Source organism: Pseudorasbora parva, chromosome 5, assembly GCF_024679245.1.
Source record: "Pseudorasbora parva isolate DD20220531a chromosome 5, ASM2467924v1, whole genome shotgun sequence".
In the NCBI taxonomy this organism is placed as follows: domain Eukaryota; kingdom Metazoa; phylum Chordata; class Actinopteri; order Cypriniformes; family Gobionidae; genus Pseudorasbora; species Pseudorasbora parva.
In genome coordinates, this window is record NC_090176.1 from 16752409 (window position 1) to 16774292 (window position 21884).

General features: G+C 36.6%; 1 protein-coding gene across 3 annotated transcripts in view; it reads right to left on the minus strand.

Annotated features, from left to right (window-relative positions):
• Positions 1–21884, minus strand: part of tsc22d1 (TSC22 domain family, member 1) — an 86480-nt gene that overhangs the window by 30085 nt on the left and 34511 nt on the right. The window contains exons 2-3 of one of the 3 annotated variants that reach the window (XM_067443355.1): positions 12811–12939; positions 12594–12724 (exon numbers count right to left, since the gene is read on the minus strand). The exons of the other annotated variants lie outside the window; for them this stretch is intronic. Of the exons in view, the coding sequence (XP_067299456.1) occupies positions 12855–12939 (85 nt within the window). The 3' untranslated portion in view covers positions 12594–12724; positions 12811–12854. Of the gene's footprint in view, positions 1–12593; positions 12725–12810; positions 12940–21884 lie in introns of those variants that run through there. 3 annotated transcript variants of the gene reach the window in all.

Genomic DNA, 21884 nt, shown 5'->3' on the forward strand with positions numbered 1-21884 from the left:
CGTGCGTATTATGAGTATAATGAGATGAAGTGTGGACTCATTTTGGCTTCAGCTATAAAGAAGCCACTAAGGAAATCGACAAGAGACATTTTGTTTGCAAAATAGGCCAAGTTAAAATCCAATACTCGGGAAACATTGAATCAGAGCTCGCTTAACATGCCGACTTCATACGCGCTGCTGAGAAGCGTTTCGATAGAATATGTACAAATGTTTTCCTCTCAGTAACAAAATAAACAACAACATTGACGGCGATGGCAGCAGAACGAAAGCATCGGATCATAGCGGTGTGGATATGGATGTACCAGCTCTGCAGTTCAGCATTTGAAATGGCACTTTATACAATACACTGCTTTAAAGAAGAACAGCTTTACAGTATAAATAAAATATAAAACAAACAGTCATGGAATGGACTATGCTTTCTCTGCTATTAAATAGTTAAAGAAATTAAAAACTGCTATACTGTGAACCTTTAAAACATACACAAAGATTCCTGCAGTCACTTTACCATTTCACTTAGATTGCAAAAAATATTAATTAGTGATACAAATGATACTGTATTAATTACATAAAATAGTTACTTGTCATGTTTTATGCTTATGGTTGTGTTCTTTATTCTTTTAAATGAATCTTTCTTTAAAAAATAAAAAAGCAATATAAAACAATATATCGTATCGTAATATGTATTGCATCGCCAGATTCTTGGCAATACAGCCATCTAACTGTAAATAGCACTCTCTCACAGGCTCAGTATAGTATACAGTTCTGCTGTGAGGCAAGTTGCGACAATAAATCGCATCGAAAAGGCTTTCGATACACAACATAAATCTGACATAAGCTGAGCTTTTTACAACCAATTTATATGAAATCAAGTCAAAGAAAACTGAAATGAGATGTTAGAAAGTAGCCTGATGGTACTTTTCAGAGACAATATCAATACACCAACTATTACCATGACTCCTCTGTTGCCTATTCATATTGCTGCACAAAAGCTGTACGGCTGCTGTGAATTTCTCATGCTTCCATAAGCAGAACATTTCTCCATAAATCACAGTTTTTTGTATGGGCGTATCTCTGATACGGTCAAAAACTCACATGGGGGCTATATAGGTTACCAACAAAGGCACTGCTGCACTGTTTAAATCAATCAGATTGTTCAAAGACATTTAAAACATATAACCTCACACACAAGAGCAAGGCTTATGTACAGCTAGAGTGCTAGTCGCTACACCAGTTTGGATGGTCACAGTTGCCCCCTAGTGTTCATTGGTGGCAACAGCAAAAGGAAAGTGAACAAACTATGATATGATATATCATACTACAATATGATAAATGTTATTAGAACCATGTCATTTTTCTTAGTCACTGATATCATTTGCATTCCCTTTATAGGTTGTTGATCATTTTAAAACTACCAATTTCCTAAGTTATTTCTTGCATCTAGAAAATAAGGCAATAATCATTATATTGTTAGTGATTTGATCAAGCTAAATAAACTTCAACGTGTCACTTTTCCTGCATCATTTTCTATGCAATCTGACCAACTGATTTTGCCTGGTTGACAAAAACAAACAAAAATGGCCAGGGAATTAGATGATGTATTGACTTGATTACGGATCAGTTCATTTCTCAATTTTGAACAAACTAATAACAATCCAAAATGTATTTGTTTTTTCTTACTTAGATTTATTATAGGAAGTTTAATATAGGCTAAGGTGTTTTTTAGACGCTTGTACGTCATTAGTTGTGCGTCTCACCCATAGACTGTAAAAATATGGACATAGTGTCCGTAACGTCACCCATAGGATTCCGATAAGCCGTTCTGAAGCTTAAAGTAAAGTAGAGTCAAGCTGGGCGTTGCCATCTTGCAAGCGAGTCATCGCGTGTCACTGCCGGATAACAGAAGATGGGCAAAAAGGCGGGATGTGCGCGGAGCTGAGGTGACGCAATGACTATAGACGGCAGATAAATGGCTATCCACTTGTAACCACGCCCTTAATTATGCAGAAATTTAAGGCTTTATATAACGTAAATGAATGAGTTATAAAAAAATTCACCCCCCTCACAGTTGTCATGAAGATCAAAATTAGCCGTATAGGCCAAAACCACAATTTGTACCAGGCTGTAAACATGTTTTTTTTCTGCTGTAAAGTTGAGAATTTTAACATGGTTCTCAATGAGATTCTGCTCCCTTCTGGAGCCTGCCTCTAGTGGCCAGTTAAGGAATTACAGTTTACATTACTTCTGTATTAGCTTCAAGAGAGATCGCGGGAGGTTGCCGCTTGGTCTCACCCAAGTGTGCCGCACACGTTCTGAAAAGTCTTGATCGCTCCCAGGTAGCTGGTCCCAGAATAGCTCAAACCCCGCCCCCATCCATGTATTGTAATGGAACAAGACGAACTAAATCAAATTACACTTCAAATAATTTTTTTTCAAAGATGGTTTCTGTCATTTTAGGATTTATATCACGCTGATGTAAGTTCACGTGTTTGTTTCTAAAGAGAAGTTTGGTTTTAGCTAGTTATTTGATGCTATAAAAATGGGGCTATGACATTATGATTGGCAGTAGAGTTTAAATTCTCTCCCCGATCCCAAACCTGACCCAAAACGACCCGCGGGCCGGGTCAGGCCGGGCCCTGATCCAGCGATTTTGTTTTTTTAATCATTACTTTATTAGTCTAATTGGGATGGCAGAAAGCTAGCTATAATCAGAAATAATATATTTTTAGCAAAGTAAGAACTAATACTACAACTAAGAAACAAATGTGTAGGCTACAAAGTTGCACAAGTCAAAATTAGCCTAAAAATGTACGTTAAACTCACAGCTCGTGCAGAAGAGTCATGAGCTGATCGCGTGAACACTGCACTTTGATTAATTAAATATTTTTGTTTTGAATTGTTTTTTTAAAAGTGGACATTTCAAGCTTTCTATACGCATATTTCTCATGTTTGTGAGGCAAGGAGCCAGGAGACGCGCTCCAGTTCATGAGCAATGAAAGCGATCCCTCCCGTGACTTCATGTCACGATTATAGTCTGCTATTTGCTTCTTATTTATTAAATATAGGAGAAACAATTTAAACAAAACAAAATAAATGTTTTCTACAAAAAACATTGAACTAAATATAACCACCAAAATCATTTCACCGGTCCGCTGCGCTGGGCTCGGCTCGTTCTCGTCAGAATGCCCACGCATTAAAAATGGTCGGGTTTAAATCGGTCTCGGGCTCATAATTACAGTGAATGTGTCGGGCCGGGCTCGGACACAACGTGCACAGGCTCAGGTAGGGTCGGGTTTGATTTTTGACCCCCATCTAAGCTCTAATTGGCAGTTAAAATTGACAGCTTCTCTTAGAGAAGGTGTCACTGAGGCTCTAACTGACTTTTTGGGGGGATTTTTGGGAGGCAATTTGAGCTTTAGCTTTAATTTATACATTTACATAACTGTCTGTTTATTTCACACCAACATGCAGAACAGATATTGCGGGAGTGTGGGCGGGGATTTGATATTGCGGCTTCACTTTTTGCTCATTACTGCGCAGACGCAGGTCGCAAGATGTCAGTGCGACGTACATTGGCGGCTTTACTTTTTCTTCAATGGAAGGTACTGACGGGACGTCAATGTTTTTTACAGTCCATAGTCAGAGAAGAGTCTGCTGGCAAAAGAACGCAACAGAGCTCATAAAACAAGAATCAACATTGGATTGGATTTTTACAGAGATGGTAAGAACTGCAGGGTTTAAAATGTTATAAAAGTCATGTGATGTCGTTTTTACTTAATAGTAAGGGTGGTACTGTGGTAGGGTGAAAAAAATGAAGCGTCGAGATTCTTGCCAACGATTCTAGATAAATTCTAAACTCCAATACTCTGTGTGCTTTAGAAACACCCCTATTCTGCTGGCTTTCAATTCCTCACACCACGAGAACCTTCCATAAAATAATCTTTAACAAAGTTCGGAAAGGAAATTACAAATGCTCTGCGAAGGCATCATTTATGTTTGGAATGCAGGGGGTTTATATATTAAAAATAAGAAACTCACTGACAGAAGCCTGCTTTCAGCTCTTGTAAGGAAAACGTTTAGATAGTTAAATAATAAAAGCACTCTTTGTTTATTGCTTGTAATATATTTATTTTTGTTCATCTTTATTAACTACTTGCTTTTATGTTAAAGCTATATTACTTAATATATTTAAAAATTCTTAACATACAATTGTTTTAATTTTAAAAATGTAAACATGATTTGCCTATAAATTACATATGTAATTAAATAAAGAATAATTCAGGTCATTGTAAAGCATTATGAAGTATTCAGTGTGACTGTATTCATCCACACAAAAGTTACACAGAGCAACTTTAATAAAAATAAAAAAAGCAGCAGTAACTAAAAAAAAGCAAACAATCAAAACCCTTAAAAAAATTTTATCTGCAATATTACACCCAGGAATCTGTACTTTTCTCAGATGGATTAAAATGAGTGGCCTCAAAACCAATTAGACCTAGTAAACAAAGTACACCAAGTACTTTAAAAGTTTAACACTAAAACAATTATACTATAATAACTAAATGTAAAGTCCTATTTGGGACATCATGATTTCAGATGTTTTACATTATCTTCATGATTTACCAATGATCATCACTAAATGACGATTTAACAGTCAAACCTATAATATTAAAAGTATAGCGTGATCTCATCTCCACCAATAAAGCTGGTGTGTGTGGGGGGCGATCTGGAGCAATATGGCTGCCGTCACACACTGATCATTTGTGGTCGTTGAGGAGATTCCCTCCTTTCATCGTAAAGCGCTTTGAGTGCCTAAAAAAGCGCTGTATAAATGTAACAAGTTATTATTAATATTAAATGCACTGTATGTAAGAAATGCATTTCAATGAATCATAAAACGGCTCTGAAATGTCACTAGACATAAGGAAAAAAATGTTAATTTTCAAATACTTATACCACTGACACACAGTAGTCCGGCCAGGATATTGTCATTTAAAAGTTGTTGTTGCAGCCCTCAACTGATGTTGACATGTGTTTTGGCCTGAAGCTCCACCCCCCACCTATCAACCAATCACAAAGTCAGTAGTGTTTCTGCATCCAGGTTAGGAGGGGGGAGAGGGGATAGTGATTGCAGTACCAGTTTTGGACACAATCTTTCATACACTTACTTTAATAATATTGCCTTTGCAAAATTGCAAACAGCACAAAAAAAAAAATACAATTTGAGACCGGCTAGCTCTTTATATAGCATTTTATATTAACTTATTAACAAGTTTTCTTGCTTCCTTTTTCTTTAATGTTTTGTTATTTAATGTTTTGCTTCAAGTTGTTTTATACATCACTAGATGGCACTATAACACCCTATATGTGATTGAGATTATACTACATGCCTGTATGAGCACAAGGCTTTTTTGGGACAATATGACTAACACTGCATCATTCATCCATATCCAGCTTTGAACATGATGAGCAAACAATTACACATACTTATGAATCATTAGTGCCTAAATGTTAACAGTATGAACAGTATACATCCTCAAATCTGGCAAAGTGTCTCATGACAATGTGAACTTGAACAAAAGCCATCAAAACCAAATCTTCCAGTTATCACGCTGCATCCCAGGGGTTCGAGTTTGATTGGTTTGTATGGTCCAGCCCAGTTAGTGGAGGCACTGCCAATTCTTTTTTGATCTCAATAAAAAGCTTCCTTTTTTTTCCCAGACCTGCTTCGGTTTAGCCCCAAATGGCCATTAGATGGCAATATAAGCAAGCATTGTGAAGACAGAACTACTAACATACACAACTCATCGCTGCCACATCCACAGATTGTGACAACACTCCTGACCTCTCTCCTGCCAATACTCATTTATCAAAAGCAAAATCATTGTGTCCACCATTTCCAATAAAGCCTTTCAACTATTACATAAACTTAGGGAGTGGCAGCGATCTAAGAGTTCAATTCAGGTAATGCGAAACAACCAGCCCTAAAACAAATAGATCTCCTTGCCTCCTTAATTTGTGTTTAGGGGCAGTAACGATCCCAAATGCTGAAGACATCCAGACAGACAGAGGAATGTTTTTAATCCAAATAATTCATTTTTAATGATAGATGTGAACGTGACCTTGATGCCATCATAGTGTGACAACAACACTTTGATAAAACTCGTTTCATGACCTCAGCAACGAAAGATATGAGTCAGTCACTGTCACAAGAAAACTATGTTGTCTGCCAAGTAGCACGACGGCATAGTTCAACCACATTTAAAGAGATGGCACACCCAAAAATGAAAATTGACATGAGTAAAGCTTTTGGCGTTAAAATCTTTTGCACCTCATTGACTAATACTGTATTCACAAATAAAATATTCAAGATTCTATTGTGTTCAACATGAGGGGGAATAAATGATGACAATGTTTATTTTTTGGGTGTGCTCTCTCTTTAAAACAATCATTATGCTTCCATAATATATAAAATGTATTCAAAAAGTATAAAAACAGCAAATCATTATCAGAACTAAAACAGAGATTTAATTGTTCAAACAAACCCAGGCACAGACCATAATGTGAAAGCATACACAAATCTATTAATAGTACGAGTGGCTTGACCTGGCCATCACTGTGGCCTGAAAGAGCCCAACTATCACATCTAGTCCTCATTAACACTCTTATGCAATACTGTCTGTCCAGGAGCCACAGTCTGTGTTAGTGTGTGTGCGACTGTCTCAACAACCACAGGCTCTCTGCTGAGGCTGAAGGCACAGGAGGCAGCTTGGGACACACATTTAACCCACAGACATTTTCTATGTAAAGCCTTATGCACACTGGGCTTGAATTTTGGGCATGAAATAAAACATGGTTCAATATCAATTCAACATATCCACATTTTTTAGTAAAGAACAGCGAGTGATTTTCTCTTTTGTTCTCAGATTAATATGACAGACAGCAGCAAGTTTATTAGGCTCCTGTCACTTTAAGAGTTTATTACACAATATGCCTTCTCTCAACCATTAGGTTCCAAAACGGACTGTATTTACCTGAATACACAGCGAGACAGACATTGACATTTGACATTTTATGTATTTGCAACAAAAAATTAATTTTAGTACTTGCGTTAGAGGCGGCTTTATGAGAGCATAACTTATTTAAATCAGTGGCCTTTTGGTGGGTGCACGAACCTGTGGGAATGACTCGAATCATGTGCAATTCACCATCTGAGAGAAAAGAGAGAGAATGCGCAGCTGGTATTGGTGTATCAACACTGCTAGTGTTGGGCGACAGACCAGGCCATCCTTAAAAATATTCTTGTTTGCCGTAACCCGACCGACCCTGTCGATTTAGGGCCGACTCTTTATTATTATTATTTTTTTCCTTTTAGTCCGACCGACTTGCCGGTTGTAAATTTGCTTTAAGACCGACCAATTTATTTTTATACTCTTCAAACAACTAATACAAAAGTAATAAAATAATATGAATTATATTTTAGTAAGTATTATAAATATATAAATTGCCTGGGCCTACATACAAACGAAGGCTACGTTCTTTCTTTTATAGAAAAACCCGTGACGTCATCTATGTTTACACTATGGTTAACGGATGTCACACATGGCCTGTGCGTTCATTTCGGCTCATACTCTCATTCACTGTAACTTTAGCCCTGTCGGAGATCTCGCCGCATTTTGTGACAGGAGTCAGGACCATGGACACGTTACACACACCAGGCAAGTGCATTGCAGAGGGGAGGGCTTTGGGGGTTTGAGCCCCTGCCCTTTTTGAAAATTAATCAAAAGTGCCCCTCTCAACATTCATCATTACTATATTGCGGCTAATAAAACAGAATTTGAATTATAATTAATATAACGTGTACAAAACAGTAACAAATGGCGGAAAAGACGATTATCTTGTCTCTGTCAGTCTGAAATGTCGTTGTCATAACGCGTTGCTATGGGTGGCGTGTTTTGCTCGACTGCGCGTGGTGGGAGTGGCGGCATTGGTTGTAACTTGAAAAATAATGCTTTATGTATGGTTCTGTCGATGGATACACGTGCTGGCTCCCCAGTGATAGGCTACACTACAACAGCGAAAATAAAAGAAAAACGTGGGCAAAACAGTCTATCTTTGTAAACTGTGTTCAATGCACGCGAGTGCTGCCGTATGACCAGTCATTTTTGCCATCAACACTCAGTATATTTACCAGAAGACGCGAATGAGAACTCTGCAGTGTGAGAAGCTGTCTCTGTGCGCTGGTACAAAAGCGCGCGCACGTCTCACAGCGCGCAAATATTGAGTTCTTTCAAGTCTTGCGCTTGAACGGACAAACTCACACAAAAAGTTTGTCAACATGTCGATCTTGATGAGTATCCAAGCAAACATAGTCTGTATATGCCTTAAGAGAACTGTATTCAGTCGAGAAAGACGAGCATATCCCTGTATTGGGTCTTAAAGTGGCAGTAGCCTTTACTGCTGTCTGTCAAACAAAAGATAAGGACATCACTCACTGCTCTTGATTGAATAGCTTTTGTAAGTTTAATAAGGATTAATTTTTAATTTAAACAGTTAAATATGCAGTTAGTTTACATTTGATTAATTTATTCAATTTCTCTACCTAAAAACTAATGTTAGACCTACCTGAAAAAATCTGAATTTTATTAGTATCTTTGCTCAATAGTATTTATTTGTGCTGCTGCTTGTATTTAAGTTTTTTGTTCTTATTTTCTTTATTTTTATTTGACAGTAGTTCTTTCTGTCCCTGAGCATGGCAAATACCAAACCGTACTGAAACCGTGAACCTAAAACCGTGGTACAAACCGAACCGTGAGCAATCTGTACTGTTACACCCCTAGCGTAACATATGTATGGGGGGGCCACAAAATTAGAAAATTTTCAAAGGGTGCCATGACTGAAAAAAGGTTGGGAAACACTGATTTGGTGAACGGCTGTGGCTCGAGGGCAGGAAAAACAATCAAAAACAATCATGATTTTTAAGACAATACATAATATTACAAAAATAAAATAACGTCTGAAAAAAATGGTCTGCCATTGTCTGTGATGTTTGTTTACTGTAATATTTACCAGTAAAGAGTTGGTTATAGCTACTTAATTAATTGAATTCATAAAAACAACTTTTTGCTTTTTAATATTCAAATGCACTAGTCTATATCACCAGATGCGTTGGTTTAGCAACAAGTGCAAGCCACTTCAGAGACGCAGATAGTTGCGTGTTCTGATTTAACACAATCGAGCGTAAAAATATGAAACAAATCACAGGAAAATACTAAAACGGGAAGACAGCAGCAAAAGAGCTAAAATACGTGAGAAACCTGGGAAAAAAGGGAGGGTTGACAGCTTTGAGTCAATGACAGCTAGCGGTGGTTGGAACTTTTTCTTAAAGAATGCACCTGAAATTTATGCAATAAACATGTTTGTGACAAATATTTCAATTTGTTTGTGGTCTATATAGCCTGCAATTAGCCTATGCACCCAAAGGCACGGCTTAAAGACCCAGTCAGTGATGTCACGATATGCCAATTTGTTTAAATTCATACCTACGTAATCACCAAAAATGTACTTTTTTTTTGTATTAAAATTTGAAGAAAAAAAAAATTGACCTACCTACCGACCCTTTTTTTTTTTTTTTTTTTTTTACTGTTACTGCAAACCAAAATATTTTTAAGGACGGCCCCATTAAAATTATATCACGATATTTCAAGAATATTTGCGATAACGATATTTATTAGCCTGATCTCGTCATAGTTCTAGTCACAATAGGAGTCTGATTCTGCTTCGGGTTTTGGGAATAAACGATCTTTGCCGGTGTTGTAAAAAAAAGAATTTAAGGATACAGTTACTAATCAACACGATCATCATTTCTGAGAGAAATAGTGAAGGTGAATGCATATACGAACATATATGTTACTGTTGATCATCTGTCCGTCATCGTCTAAAGCCCAATCTGACAATTTCATTGGTCCGAACAGTTTCTGTTTACTTATTACTCCTCTATGGATCAAGTCCAGACCGAACCGTCCGAGCTCACATGTTGTGGGAGGGGCTGAGTTCGGCTGGCATCCAGGCTATAGATTTATGACGATATACAAACAAATATATGGAAAAAGCTGGTACGCAGCAGCATTTATTAATGCAAGCAAAATGAAGTGCATTGTCCATCCTTTTCTAATAAGCTACTGTCATTGATGAGAGAATGTTTAGTTCAATGTGTAAATCTATTCACACACAGCACGAGTCAAATGAAAGTGAAGTAGCCTTGGTACAAGTTATTAGCGTTTTCAGTGGAAATTTTAAGTAAAACTATAAGAGTTTAACAATAAAGTAATGCCATGGTCTGTCTGAATATTCTATTCTGATTGGATAGACAAAATGTGATAATTTGATAAAATCATTTAATGCACAGGTAGTTCCACTACTGTCGCACGCACGCACGCAAAATAATGCAAATTTTTATTAATTAACATTAACAAAGATTAACACAGTAACAAATGTACTGCTCATGGTCAGTCCATGTTAGTTAATACATTAACTAATGCTAACTAATGAAACCTTATTGTAAAGTGTTACCGTAATTTTCATACTTAATGACAGATATTTGTTCTTGTTTTAAGCACAAATTCACTTAATTTTGTTAGATTTATAAGAAAACAAGACTTAATTAAATGCAATTAAATTAAATAAATTAAACTCATTAAATGATTGATTAAGGATGTTTTGAATTTGTACTGACAAAACCCAAGGAAGAATTTTTTTTGCAGCGCATGGATTATAATTTTAAAATTTTTACCGGCCTCCGTTCATCTTCGGAACACAAGTTTAAAAAAATCTTTCTGTCTATCCATTGACAGTCTAAGCAGCTACCATTTTGACACTTCAAAAAGTTCATACAGAGATTGTAAAACTAACCATATTATATCAAGTGCTTTATTCCAAATTTTCTGAAGAGACTCAATAGCTTTATATGATGAACAAAAGTCTTACGGGTTTGGAACGACATTAGGGAGAATAAATGATGACACAATACATTTTTTTGGCCGAGTTAACCCTTTGAGCTCACCAGACCTCCTTTTGATATATTCATCCAAATTTTTTACAAATTCTGTGACATTCTGTTTCAACAGTAAATTCACATTTCTATAAATGGATTCTGCAATTCAGTCCACATTTTCTGCACCACAGACATCATAGGGCCCTTATTTAAAATCAATTATATTGATTTTAAGACTTTCTGATCAATTTAAGACATTTTTAAGGCCTTAAATTGTGGAAGGTCAAAGTAAGACTTTACGACCTGCTGAAACCCTGGCTCAGATCTGTCAATCTCTTTCCAGCTCAACCTATAGCGTGAGTTGAGGCAGGGCCTTGTGCACATGCGTTTATTATAAGTGAGATGCTCAAGTTCGCTCTAGGCCGATTATTAGCCTACTAATTGTTTTCTTGTGACACATAGCAAGACAGCTAAAAGTACTTATTATGTACTTTATTGAAAGTAGCCTACTTTTACCTGCTGAGACATGCATTCATTGTGTTTGTGATGTTTGAGTTGGAAGAGGAGCGTTTGCAATAGGCTGTATTTTTGTAACACTACCAGTGTCGCAGAAATGTTTTTTATACTTTACTGGACCCCTCTCTAACAGCATAATGTTATGTTCAAAAACGGCTAAAAATAGAAACAGAAACGTTGTTGAAAACTAAAACTTGCATAACTGCCAAATGCAGTAGGGCTGTCATTTTTTTTTAAATTGAATTCGAACAGATATCAAATATCAAGCAATGTATTAGAATATATCCGAATATATAAATACAAAGTTTATCCTTTAGAAAAATTTACTTTCCTCTCTTGTCAACATTATAGCTTCATGCATGTGAGCACGGCGCGCGCTCTTCAGTGAAGGCGCGCACTGTGTATCATGTCATAAGGACGCACACTCAAAAGTAATCGGATCAGGTCGTTTACATGGTGAAATTTTTCATTTGATCGATTCATGAAAAGGTTTATCCCACCCCTCTCAAACTGATTCCCATTTCATTCAGATTGAACTTTTAAACCGATTACAGTGCTACTGGCTGTAAAAAAACAGGCACTTAAAAACCGGATAGTTTATTTATAGTTCGATTACGGATATTTCACGTCATGTTCGAATATAGAATAAAAAGTGACAGCCCTAAAATGCAGTAAAGCATTCAATAAATGACAACTCGCAGATCATGACAGATGAGGACATGGTGATTCATCACAACAGCCACAGAGGTCGATAAGTCAGTAGTGCCAAAAGCCATCTCCACACTCATTAAAACATCCCCGAGCACCTACATGCTGACTTGCAAGACTGTGGGCTTAAATCACAAGTCTGCTTTGTCTGAAGGACTGATGGTGAAGGAACCGATGGTTTACGTAAAAGCACATTAAATGATCTTAAATAATGGTAAAGCGAAAGCTGGTTTTATTATAGACAGATCTGTCCATTGTGATTATGTGCTGCTTGTGACACACAAAAGTGAGGAAACAAGGGAGAGAAATATGAGAGCAGACCAGATCACGTGTGCCTGCGTCCAACTCACTCTTATTCACAAACACACACACACACACTCACATTACTCAGCCCCACGGCTGGATGAATGAAAGCCCTGTGTGTGGGCCCAAAGGAAAGTTCTCCATCAATACTGCATGGCTGTCACTGGATCTGTGTGTTCATGCTGGACACTCTTGAGTGTGTACAGCCTGTAAACAAAACCAACTGGAGGCTTGAAAACCAATTTATGTGCACAAAACTATACAAGGAAAGTAGTCAGACATGCATAACTAACCATTAGGCTTGGTTTGAACTCAAAAGCAGCGCTGGATCACAACACTAAGCCAAGATCAGAATGACGATATCTATTCTTCTTCGATTGGGCCTCATTCGGAACACCATTCTGAGATGCATCTCAGAAGATCTACACAGAGAGGGTGAAAAAAAACATTTGACGCCGCAGAGCACACCTTGAAAGGACGTCATTTGCCGTCAACCTGCTCCCATTCACTTTGATTTACACAGCCTACCTGAGACGGCAGTACGCATCCATTCACAGCAGCTCGAATGAGCCCATTTCAGCGCTGAGAGCTTAAAATACTCCCTGCAATTTAAGCAGTAATTCAAAGCTTTAGCTTCACCACAGCTTAGATGATAACCACAGCCATTAGGAGCTTCAGAAAACCAATAGTCAACAAACACACACACACACACACACACACACACACACACACACACACACACACACACACACACACACACACACACACACACACACACACACACAAGCTCATAAAGAAGAGTAATCTCTGTATCAGCTCCACCTGTGTGGATCGCAGACTACAAAACACCTGTATAAAGCAATTGCATAACACAGCGTTTACATCAGTTGAGAAATCATTGCAGTATTTAAAATTAACCCACGACTAATGTCTACTTGTAGACCAATGGATTTTCATTTTTTTTAAACACAGTGGTGCCTGAAAGGATGGATACCTTAAATCATGGGGAAATTACTTAATTTTCGCCAGGCAGAAATCATATATTTTTAAATTGTAAAAAAAAAAAAAAAAGTTTAACAAAAATATATGAATGAATAAAAAATTTTTTATGTGAATAATAATTATGTGAATAATAATAATAAAACAATAAGATTAATTTAATTATTAATTTTGAACTATTAATAAAAAGGAAACTAAATAGAAATAAATACAAAAATTAATAATACATTATTACGAAAAAATACAGAAAAAACACCCTGAGACAAATAAGAAACTCAAGCCATGCAGAACTGCGCTCTTTTGACTTGGGCCAGCAAGTAACCAGCTAGAATACCCTAGCTCTTCATTTTAGTATTACTCAAGTCTAACTGACTGATCCATTGTTTATTGGTACTCTGAGGTGATGGGCATCTTCCAGTGTTGACAGCCTCAAATCTGAGGTAGACTCTGTGTACAAAACTGAGCAAATGAATGCTATACAAGTCTCTTTCAGAAGTGTGTAGTACTTGTGCCTGGTCTAAAAGGCTCTGTGTACAGTGTTTCAAGTTTGCAGAAAGTGAAAAGGCAGGATTCTTGATGCATGTGGGTGGGTTGCCTGAGGGGACATGGCTCTAATTTACAAGGGCCAAACCCAGCGCAGTCAGGGAGCTTCTGGCACTGCGCACTCAAACAAGTCAAGGCAGAAACCCCAGTCATCTGCGGCCATCAGAGGACCGTAAGAGAGGAACGAGAAGGCCGCAATGTCGGTATGGCTGCGTTTACACTGCAAGTCTTGATGCACATATCTGATCTTTTGACCATATCCAATATTTTTTCCGCACTCTAGACAGGACCAATGTTCCCTCTAAGCTGCGCGCGTGATGCCACGGCTCCGCAGAAAGAATAAAATGTTCCACAGGCGTGAAACGAGGGGAGAAATCCATTTGATTGTACTTTAAATGAGAAATAATCGCTGTGCTCTGTTCACTCACTATTGGGTTGGTATCGCTAAAACTTCATGTTTTAAGTGGCTTAATTAAGTGGTGGAAATAACAGATGATGGGCAAAGACAGCACAGTAACAAAGTTACACCCACCACAAGTGTAGCGTGCAAACTCAAAACACATCAGAAGCTAACACTTCAGTTTAAATAGACGTGTGTGTGGTTTGGGTTTCAGAGATGTTTAGATAACTATAAGGAGTTCACATTTTCTCTTGAACATACTTAGCTATTAGAACTATTTAATTACTTCAGTTTATTTATGTATTTATATAATAGCTTATATCAGTTTAAATACCTACTTTTTTTTATATTTTAGGCAGTTATAATTATATTATATGGGAAGCCTAATAAAGAATTGAGGACAAGGGGACTGTTTAGGGATCCTTGCCATTAAAAAGTAAAAAAATTAATTAATAGTTTGACTTCTGATTATTTATTTTTTTAAATACATGAAATGTCACTAAGTTAAATAAAGGGTTAAATAAAATAGAAATGTCACATGCAAGTTAAAAGTTATAACTGCATGATGAAGTCACTTTTAGTGTGTGTTTACATGTGCTATACAGGTCAGGTATAAAGGATGCTTTAGCTCAGGTGACCAAAATGACTGCCCAATAGAGCGTAAAAGTTTTGTTCAGAGAGAAAGGACATTAGAGGGAACATTGGACATGACTGGTATCAATGTTTACATTATTTCCTGCACAAAATGATTCTGTTGGTGATCGCTTTATACGGATAGGCAGGAAAATAATGTCTTTTGTTATTTTAGTAGCGCTGTAAGATTATTTGAATTAATTGAAGAGAGAGAGAGAGAGAGAGAGAGAGAGAGAGAGAGAGAGAGAGAGAGAGAGGAGAGAGAGAGAGAGATTGTAAATGACTTGCGTGCGTCTGTTATAGTGACGCTTGTTAATTTACAAAAATAAAAAAAGTTTTCAACTCATTGCTAAAAAGTAGTGAAGTGGTTTTACACAAAAATAAATGGATCTTGTGCTGATTTGTGTTTACATGTGCAACAATTTCCGATCTGGTTCTGATGTAAGTTGAGCGTTCACTTAAGCATGTACGTCAGCCATTATAGACATATTCAAATCAACTCAGTCAATAGACAGCGAAGGACCAATAATTCAAACCTAATAGTTTCTATTATAAACAGATTTCGCAAAAAAAAACTTGGTCAACATAAGTCAGCACATTAAGGTATTAATGTTCGTTACCGTGCCAGCTACTCGTGTCCAGGAATGTACGCGCTTCTCGTGTGTGAAAAGTAACTGCACAGATGACGGGCCGCAAAATCGCAAGAAAAGCTTGTTGTGTACCGAAAATTGCTGAAAATCATCTGATATCCTGTATATGTTTTAGAATAAATGTATCAAAATATCCATAAAAACTAATAACAACTGATACTTTTTTTTAGAATTAAGTTGCATCAAAATTGTATAGCATTTAACAATTGTAGGCTATGCATTTGAAATATAGAGATGGGTAGAGGTTTGTGGCTCTTCATTTCTTTTCAATTACCCACTTGTAAACTTATGTTCACTGTTCTTTTTTTATAAACACCTATAGCTTTTATAAATACCTATACCCATAGCTAGTTGAATCAAGTTGAATCAATTTGAGAGCTTGTGAATCACAATCGAATCGGAACATCTGAATCAATACCCAGCCCTATTACAACGTCTCTACCACAACCACACTGTTTGCATACATCACAATGGGCACACATTTCCAGTCATCGGTAAGCGGTTCTACTCTGTTCTGTTTTTGTACCATCCCTATTTAACTTGCTCTTAGAATAGGACTATAAACCATCCAAAAAAGGCCAGACAAAAAATATTAAATAAAATAAAAACACAGCTTCCCACTAGACAAACACAAAAAAAGAGCCTGATTTGTTAAAGGGACCATTACTGGAAAGTCCCTTTTTAACGCTAGTGCTACAAATACAGAAGGCCAAAGGACCCGTGGGACAGTGTAGCAGGAGGTTGTCTGAGAACACAAGCTCATGGTTACCGTTTCGAACAGTGGCACTGCCCACTGATTCACCCCGCATAGCTAGTGCTGCCCAAGACAACAAGTACTGATACTGCGGATAATTATCAACACTCTGCTGACTCCTGGGATATTTCCACAATGCATGAGACAGAGAGAAAGTGAGACAGTGACAGAGAAATACTAGGGATATGTGGTAAACCAGCACCAAAATACCATCGTTTTATCATAATTTTGGTACCAGACAGTGTGTAGACAACTAGGGTTCTGCTGTTCAGGTCATGTGACATGAAGCAAAGTTAATGTTAAATCAGTAAATCACTACATTTACCAAATTTGACATTTTAATTGATCTTTAAATAACATCCAGATGGTAAAAGCATCATCTGCACTCTTTGTATAGTGCAATATAAATATAAAACCTCAAGTATGAAAATGACTGAAAAAATAGCTCCTGCAGAAACTGCATGCAATAGCAAAATGATATTTATGTTTTCTGCTACATATCACATTGCTTTATACAAAAAAGGGAACTAAAAACATGAATTTGATTAATTGCAAATTACTGAATCTGAATTAAATCTACTGACACTGTGCAATGTTGTTTATTTGTTGTCCTAGTAATATATTTATTCGGGCTGTGCATTATTGAAGAACAATGCAATATGCGATACCTTGTTATAATGCGGTATTCGATATGCAATGCGATATTGCTTTAAGTGTGTAAAAATCAATGTAAATTATACTTTAAATATTTAAACACTGAAAATGATATAACCAATAAATGCGTTTCACATTCTTTCTAAGAAAGCATCACTATTACTTCTGCAAGTGATCAGCAGTGTTTTAGCATTACATAAAAAGTAAATATCACAAATCTGACAATGTAATTTTAATATCAATGTAAACAAAAAACTAAATGTCAAAAAAATAAAAAACAACTTATGTCAATATTTAAATAAATTCTTTGCTCAACAATGTAGTATCAACCTAAAACTTAAGAACATGCAGAAAACAAAAGACCTGAAACTAGCTGTCTTTGTTATTAAAACTAAAAACTAAAAGGACAATAGGACAAATACAATAAAAGATTGATACAAATTAAATAAAAGCTTTAAGTCTTTCAGGTAGGCCTACATTAGATCTATTTAACAGTAGCATCCAAGTAAGAAACGATACAGAAACTAAATCTCCATGTAAAACTAAAAACACCATAGTCTTCACATTAATAAAATATACATTTGATTCATAATAAAGCTACAAAAGTTCTTCAGTCAAGAGCAGTGAGTGATTCTCTCTTTCTTTTGTTGTTTGACAGTCAGCATCAGGTTTACTGTATTAGGCTGCTGTCACTTTAAGAACTAATGCACAGATCCTATTAACCTAGGGGTGGGTATGGAACTCAGTACTTTTAAGGGTACTGACCGAATTAAGTCTGTACTACAGAGTACCGATTCATAATAAAAATCAATTAAATCAATCATATTATTTATGATAGTCGATTTATGATATAGCCTAGTGTCTGTGAATATTAAACCGCAAAAAGACTATTTAAATATAAATTCTGCATGTCTCTGCGAATGAATGACGCAGACGCACAGTTTAATTTACCTCACAAACACACACGCACTGAATCGCTCAGTAAGGTCACGTGTTTCCATCTCTGCTGTCTAGTGCATGAATGAACGTCATCTCCAGAGCAGCTCTGAGTCACATTCATGCTGACTTCAGGAGCATTTAACCATTTAATTTGAGAAAAACTACCATCATATAAAAGATCTTCACAGCAACCCATCAAAATAAAAGTATGGTTTAACTTGACAAATATATCACTGTTGTACAGTAGAATTTAGATATGTCTCAATGTTATAATAATACTAAAACTAATGTAATAATTATAAATCATCAAAACTTTATTTTTTAACTCCTTACCAGTCAAAGATCGCAGACGGCCCCAGATTACTGATGTCAACATTCAATGTACGTTAAAACATCACACTAACTTAATCTGGAAGAACTGGTATATTTATAACGATTAAAGCCTTCAGCTTCATTATTTGACCAATGTTTATGAAAAAACAAAGGTTGCAGTGACAATAATTTCTTAATTTATGTCAGGAGTGCATTATAATCGATCCGTTAATAACGATATTTTGAATGGAATATCAACAACATTCAAAAGCCAGTCACGATGGCATATGGTTTGTGTGTGTTTTGTTTAAATGTTTGAGCCTATATCTTCATATTTAAAAGAGAGTCTTGAGTTATTCTGAGTCTTGAACTGTAAACTCTTAAGCGTTGGCTTTCTAGATATGTTACTTATGTGTCTACTCATAAAGACTTGCGAGCACCAGCCCTTTTATTTGGGGTATGTCAAAAGGCCTCATTTGCCAAAATAGGGGGTGACAGGCAAGGGGTTAAGTAATAAAATCACAATTGTTCTTCTATGTTTTAATTATAAAAGTATAAAGCTCAGTTATGCAGCACTTTGTTTGACAAAAGTTTGTTTGATTAAATTAAAAAGACTTTAAATTAATGTTTTATGTCTTCATTTGATTACCAGAAGATGCACAACACCGAACTTGTTAGAAATTACTTTCATTAAATGAAGAAGGAAAAAAATGTATATGGTAGTTTTTAGAAATTCCATTAATAAAGTAGCTAGTAGCCTATTACTTACTAGTAAATATTACAGTATACAAACATCACAGACAATGGTAGACAACGACCAAGACAGCTCTGGCATAACGCCTGGCATAAACACAAACTAATAGACTTGCAGTTTCTTTACAGTTATTGATAAAAACAGCCCCTAAAGAATCGAAAAAAAGGTACCGTTGGATACCGGTACTGATTAAAATATGAACGGTACCCAACCCTAATTGACACACATCAGATTTCATTCCCACCTGATAACGTTCACTTAAGACATAACCGTCTGCGTTTACATGAATACTCACAAGAGGCATTTTGACATACCTGTGTATTTGCAACATTCGAGTACATGTCAGCGTGAGACCGCAAGTTGTTGTTTACCGCAACGTACTGCACTTAACTTTTTAAATGTCAAGCAAGTAACAGCAACAAAGCAAGACTTTTTGCAATGTTTTGAAGTAGCCCATTAAAACATTCAGATATCTAGAAGTCGACTGATTCATCGGATTTGCCGATTAATCGGCACAGATAGCTGATTAGCTGATTGGTGGAACAATCGTTATCAATACCGATAGTTTTTCCGGTTTGCGTCCATTGCGGGAGCGGCTGAGAAGGTTGCTGTCATTGAACAGTAGCCTACGAGAGCTCTGAAAAGGGTCTGCTGATATTATATAGCACGGCCTCTAGAGGCCAAATAAAAAACTATCACTGTTTACATTAACACGTGAGGACACGTGAGGCTGCACGCTTCACTGAACGCTGCACAGAGCGCGCTGACACATCTGACACGCGTTTAAAACTTCGAAAGGGAAACGGTATGAATACAAAACACTTCAGTACATGTTGCCAAATCATTATAAAGTTTGTTTTTTTTGGTGACTAGATGCTTTAACAGCGAAAGAACAGCAGTATGCATGTACTTTACTTTGTCGTGGAGGCTGAGAGGATATGCTAACATTAGCAGTAACATTTACCTCAAGCAGTCAAAGCGATGTAACCACTTATACTAGGTGATGTAAGAAACCGAACTGTATGGTCATGCATCTGACAGAAATACAAACACATCAGAAACGCATTCGATTTCAAAACATATTTTGTTATTTTGATAAGAAAACCGTCAAGTGTTGAAAAAGCAAACTGTTTGAATTTATATGAAATAACACTTAATATAATACAGTAATACATTATAATACAATATCCAATATTCCATTTGTAACATTAAGTAAGGTTAATAAATGCTGTAGAAGTATTATTCATTGATAGTTTTATTTGTTAACCTTTTTATGCACTATGAACCAACATGAATGATTAAAGCCCCGTTTCCACCAAAATTACCCGGAACAATTTGTACCAGGAACTTTTTTACAGGAACTTTTCTCCCCCCCAGACCTGCAGCTGTCTGCGTTTCGACCGCGATAAAGTTCCGAGAAGATTAGGCAAATTAGTCCGGTGATGTAGGACTGCACGCGACTGTTCCTCCAAGCCAGTGACGGACAAGGGCTGTCACTTTTTATTCGTTATTCGAATATGCATTCGAAGATGACGTGAAATATCCCCCCACTGAAGAGCACACGTCGTGCTCATGCACCAAGCATGACAAGAGAGGAAAATACATTTTTCTGAGGGATAATCTTTTTATTTCATAAGAAGTTATGAAGATAATGTTGGCATAATGACACTGTCCCTAAGCCTATGTAAGCAAACAATCAACTTCTTCAACTGCGCCTGACATTAGAATTTATTTTTCCTGAGATGATTATTACACTTTACAACAAATGAATAGCTTTTATAAAACCGTAAGTCCTGGTGGCCGTTGAGAGTTGCTATGGCATCCGTAAACACATTCCAGGCGCTGGAGATGACGGCGTTGTAGATCATTGAATATATTCGAATGCCTTGCTTGATATTTGATATCCGTTCGAATTAGATTTTTTTCAAAAATGACAGCCCTAGCGGACAGTAATCATATTTGTGTGTACCGATTGAAAGATTTAGTGGATTTAGTTATTATAAGCTATTTATTTGTTTAAATAATCATCTCAGAAAAAATAATAATTCTTCTGTCAGGCGCAGTTAAAGTAAAAAACTGCCTGGGGCAATATACGCTGTGTCATTACTCCAACATTATCTTCATTATCTTATAACTTACGAAATAAAAAGTTAACCCCTCAGAAAAATTAACTTTCCTCTCTTGTCAACATGAGCGCGGCGTGTAAGACTTTTAAAAATGCAGAGTTGAACCTAAATGCTGCCTGAGCTCAACCAATCAGCATGTTCAGCGCCCAAGTCCCGCCCTCGAAAGTTCCTGAACTTTGAAAAAGTACTACCCCGCGAGTAGGGCCGTTTGGAGGGGGAAATATTTACCCGGAACTTCATTTATACCCTGGTTCCTGCGGTCTAAACACACGAAGTACCACCCAAAGTTCCTAGTTCCTGGGTAAAGTTCCTGTGGTGGAAACGGGGCTTAAGATACAATTGTACTGCTCAACTATTATTACACGGTGTAAAATGTATATTGCATATCATTCATGTAAGATAGCTAAATAAGATAATAAATCCTTGTTAACAAATGGGACTTGCAGTCTGTTACCTGACATTCACTTACATGTTTCTATGTTATAGCTAAAGAAACATTTATTTGTAATATTTTAATGTTTTAGTTTTTTTCTGTAGATTTTTTTCTGTTAGAACTTGTCATTTTAAATATTCATATTTACATGCAATTTATAATTGCATATG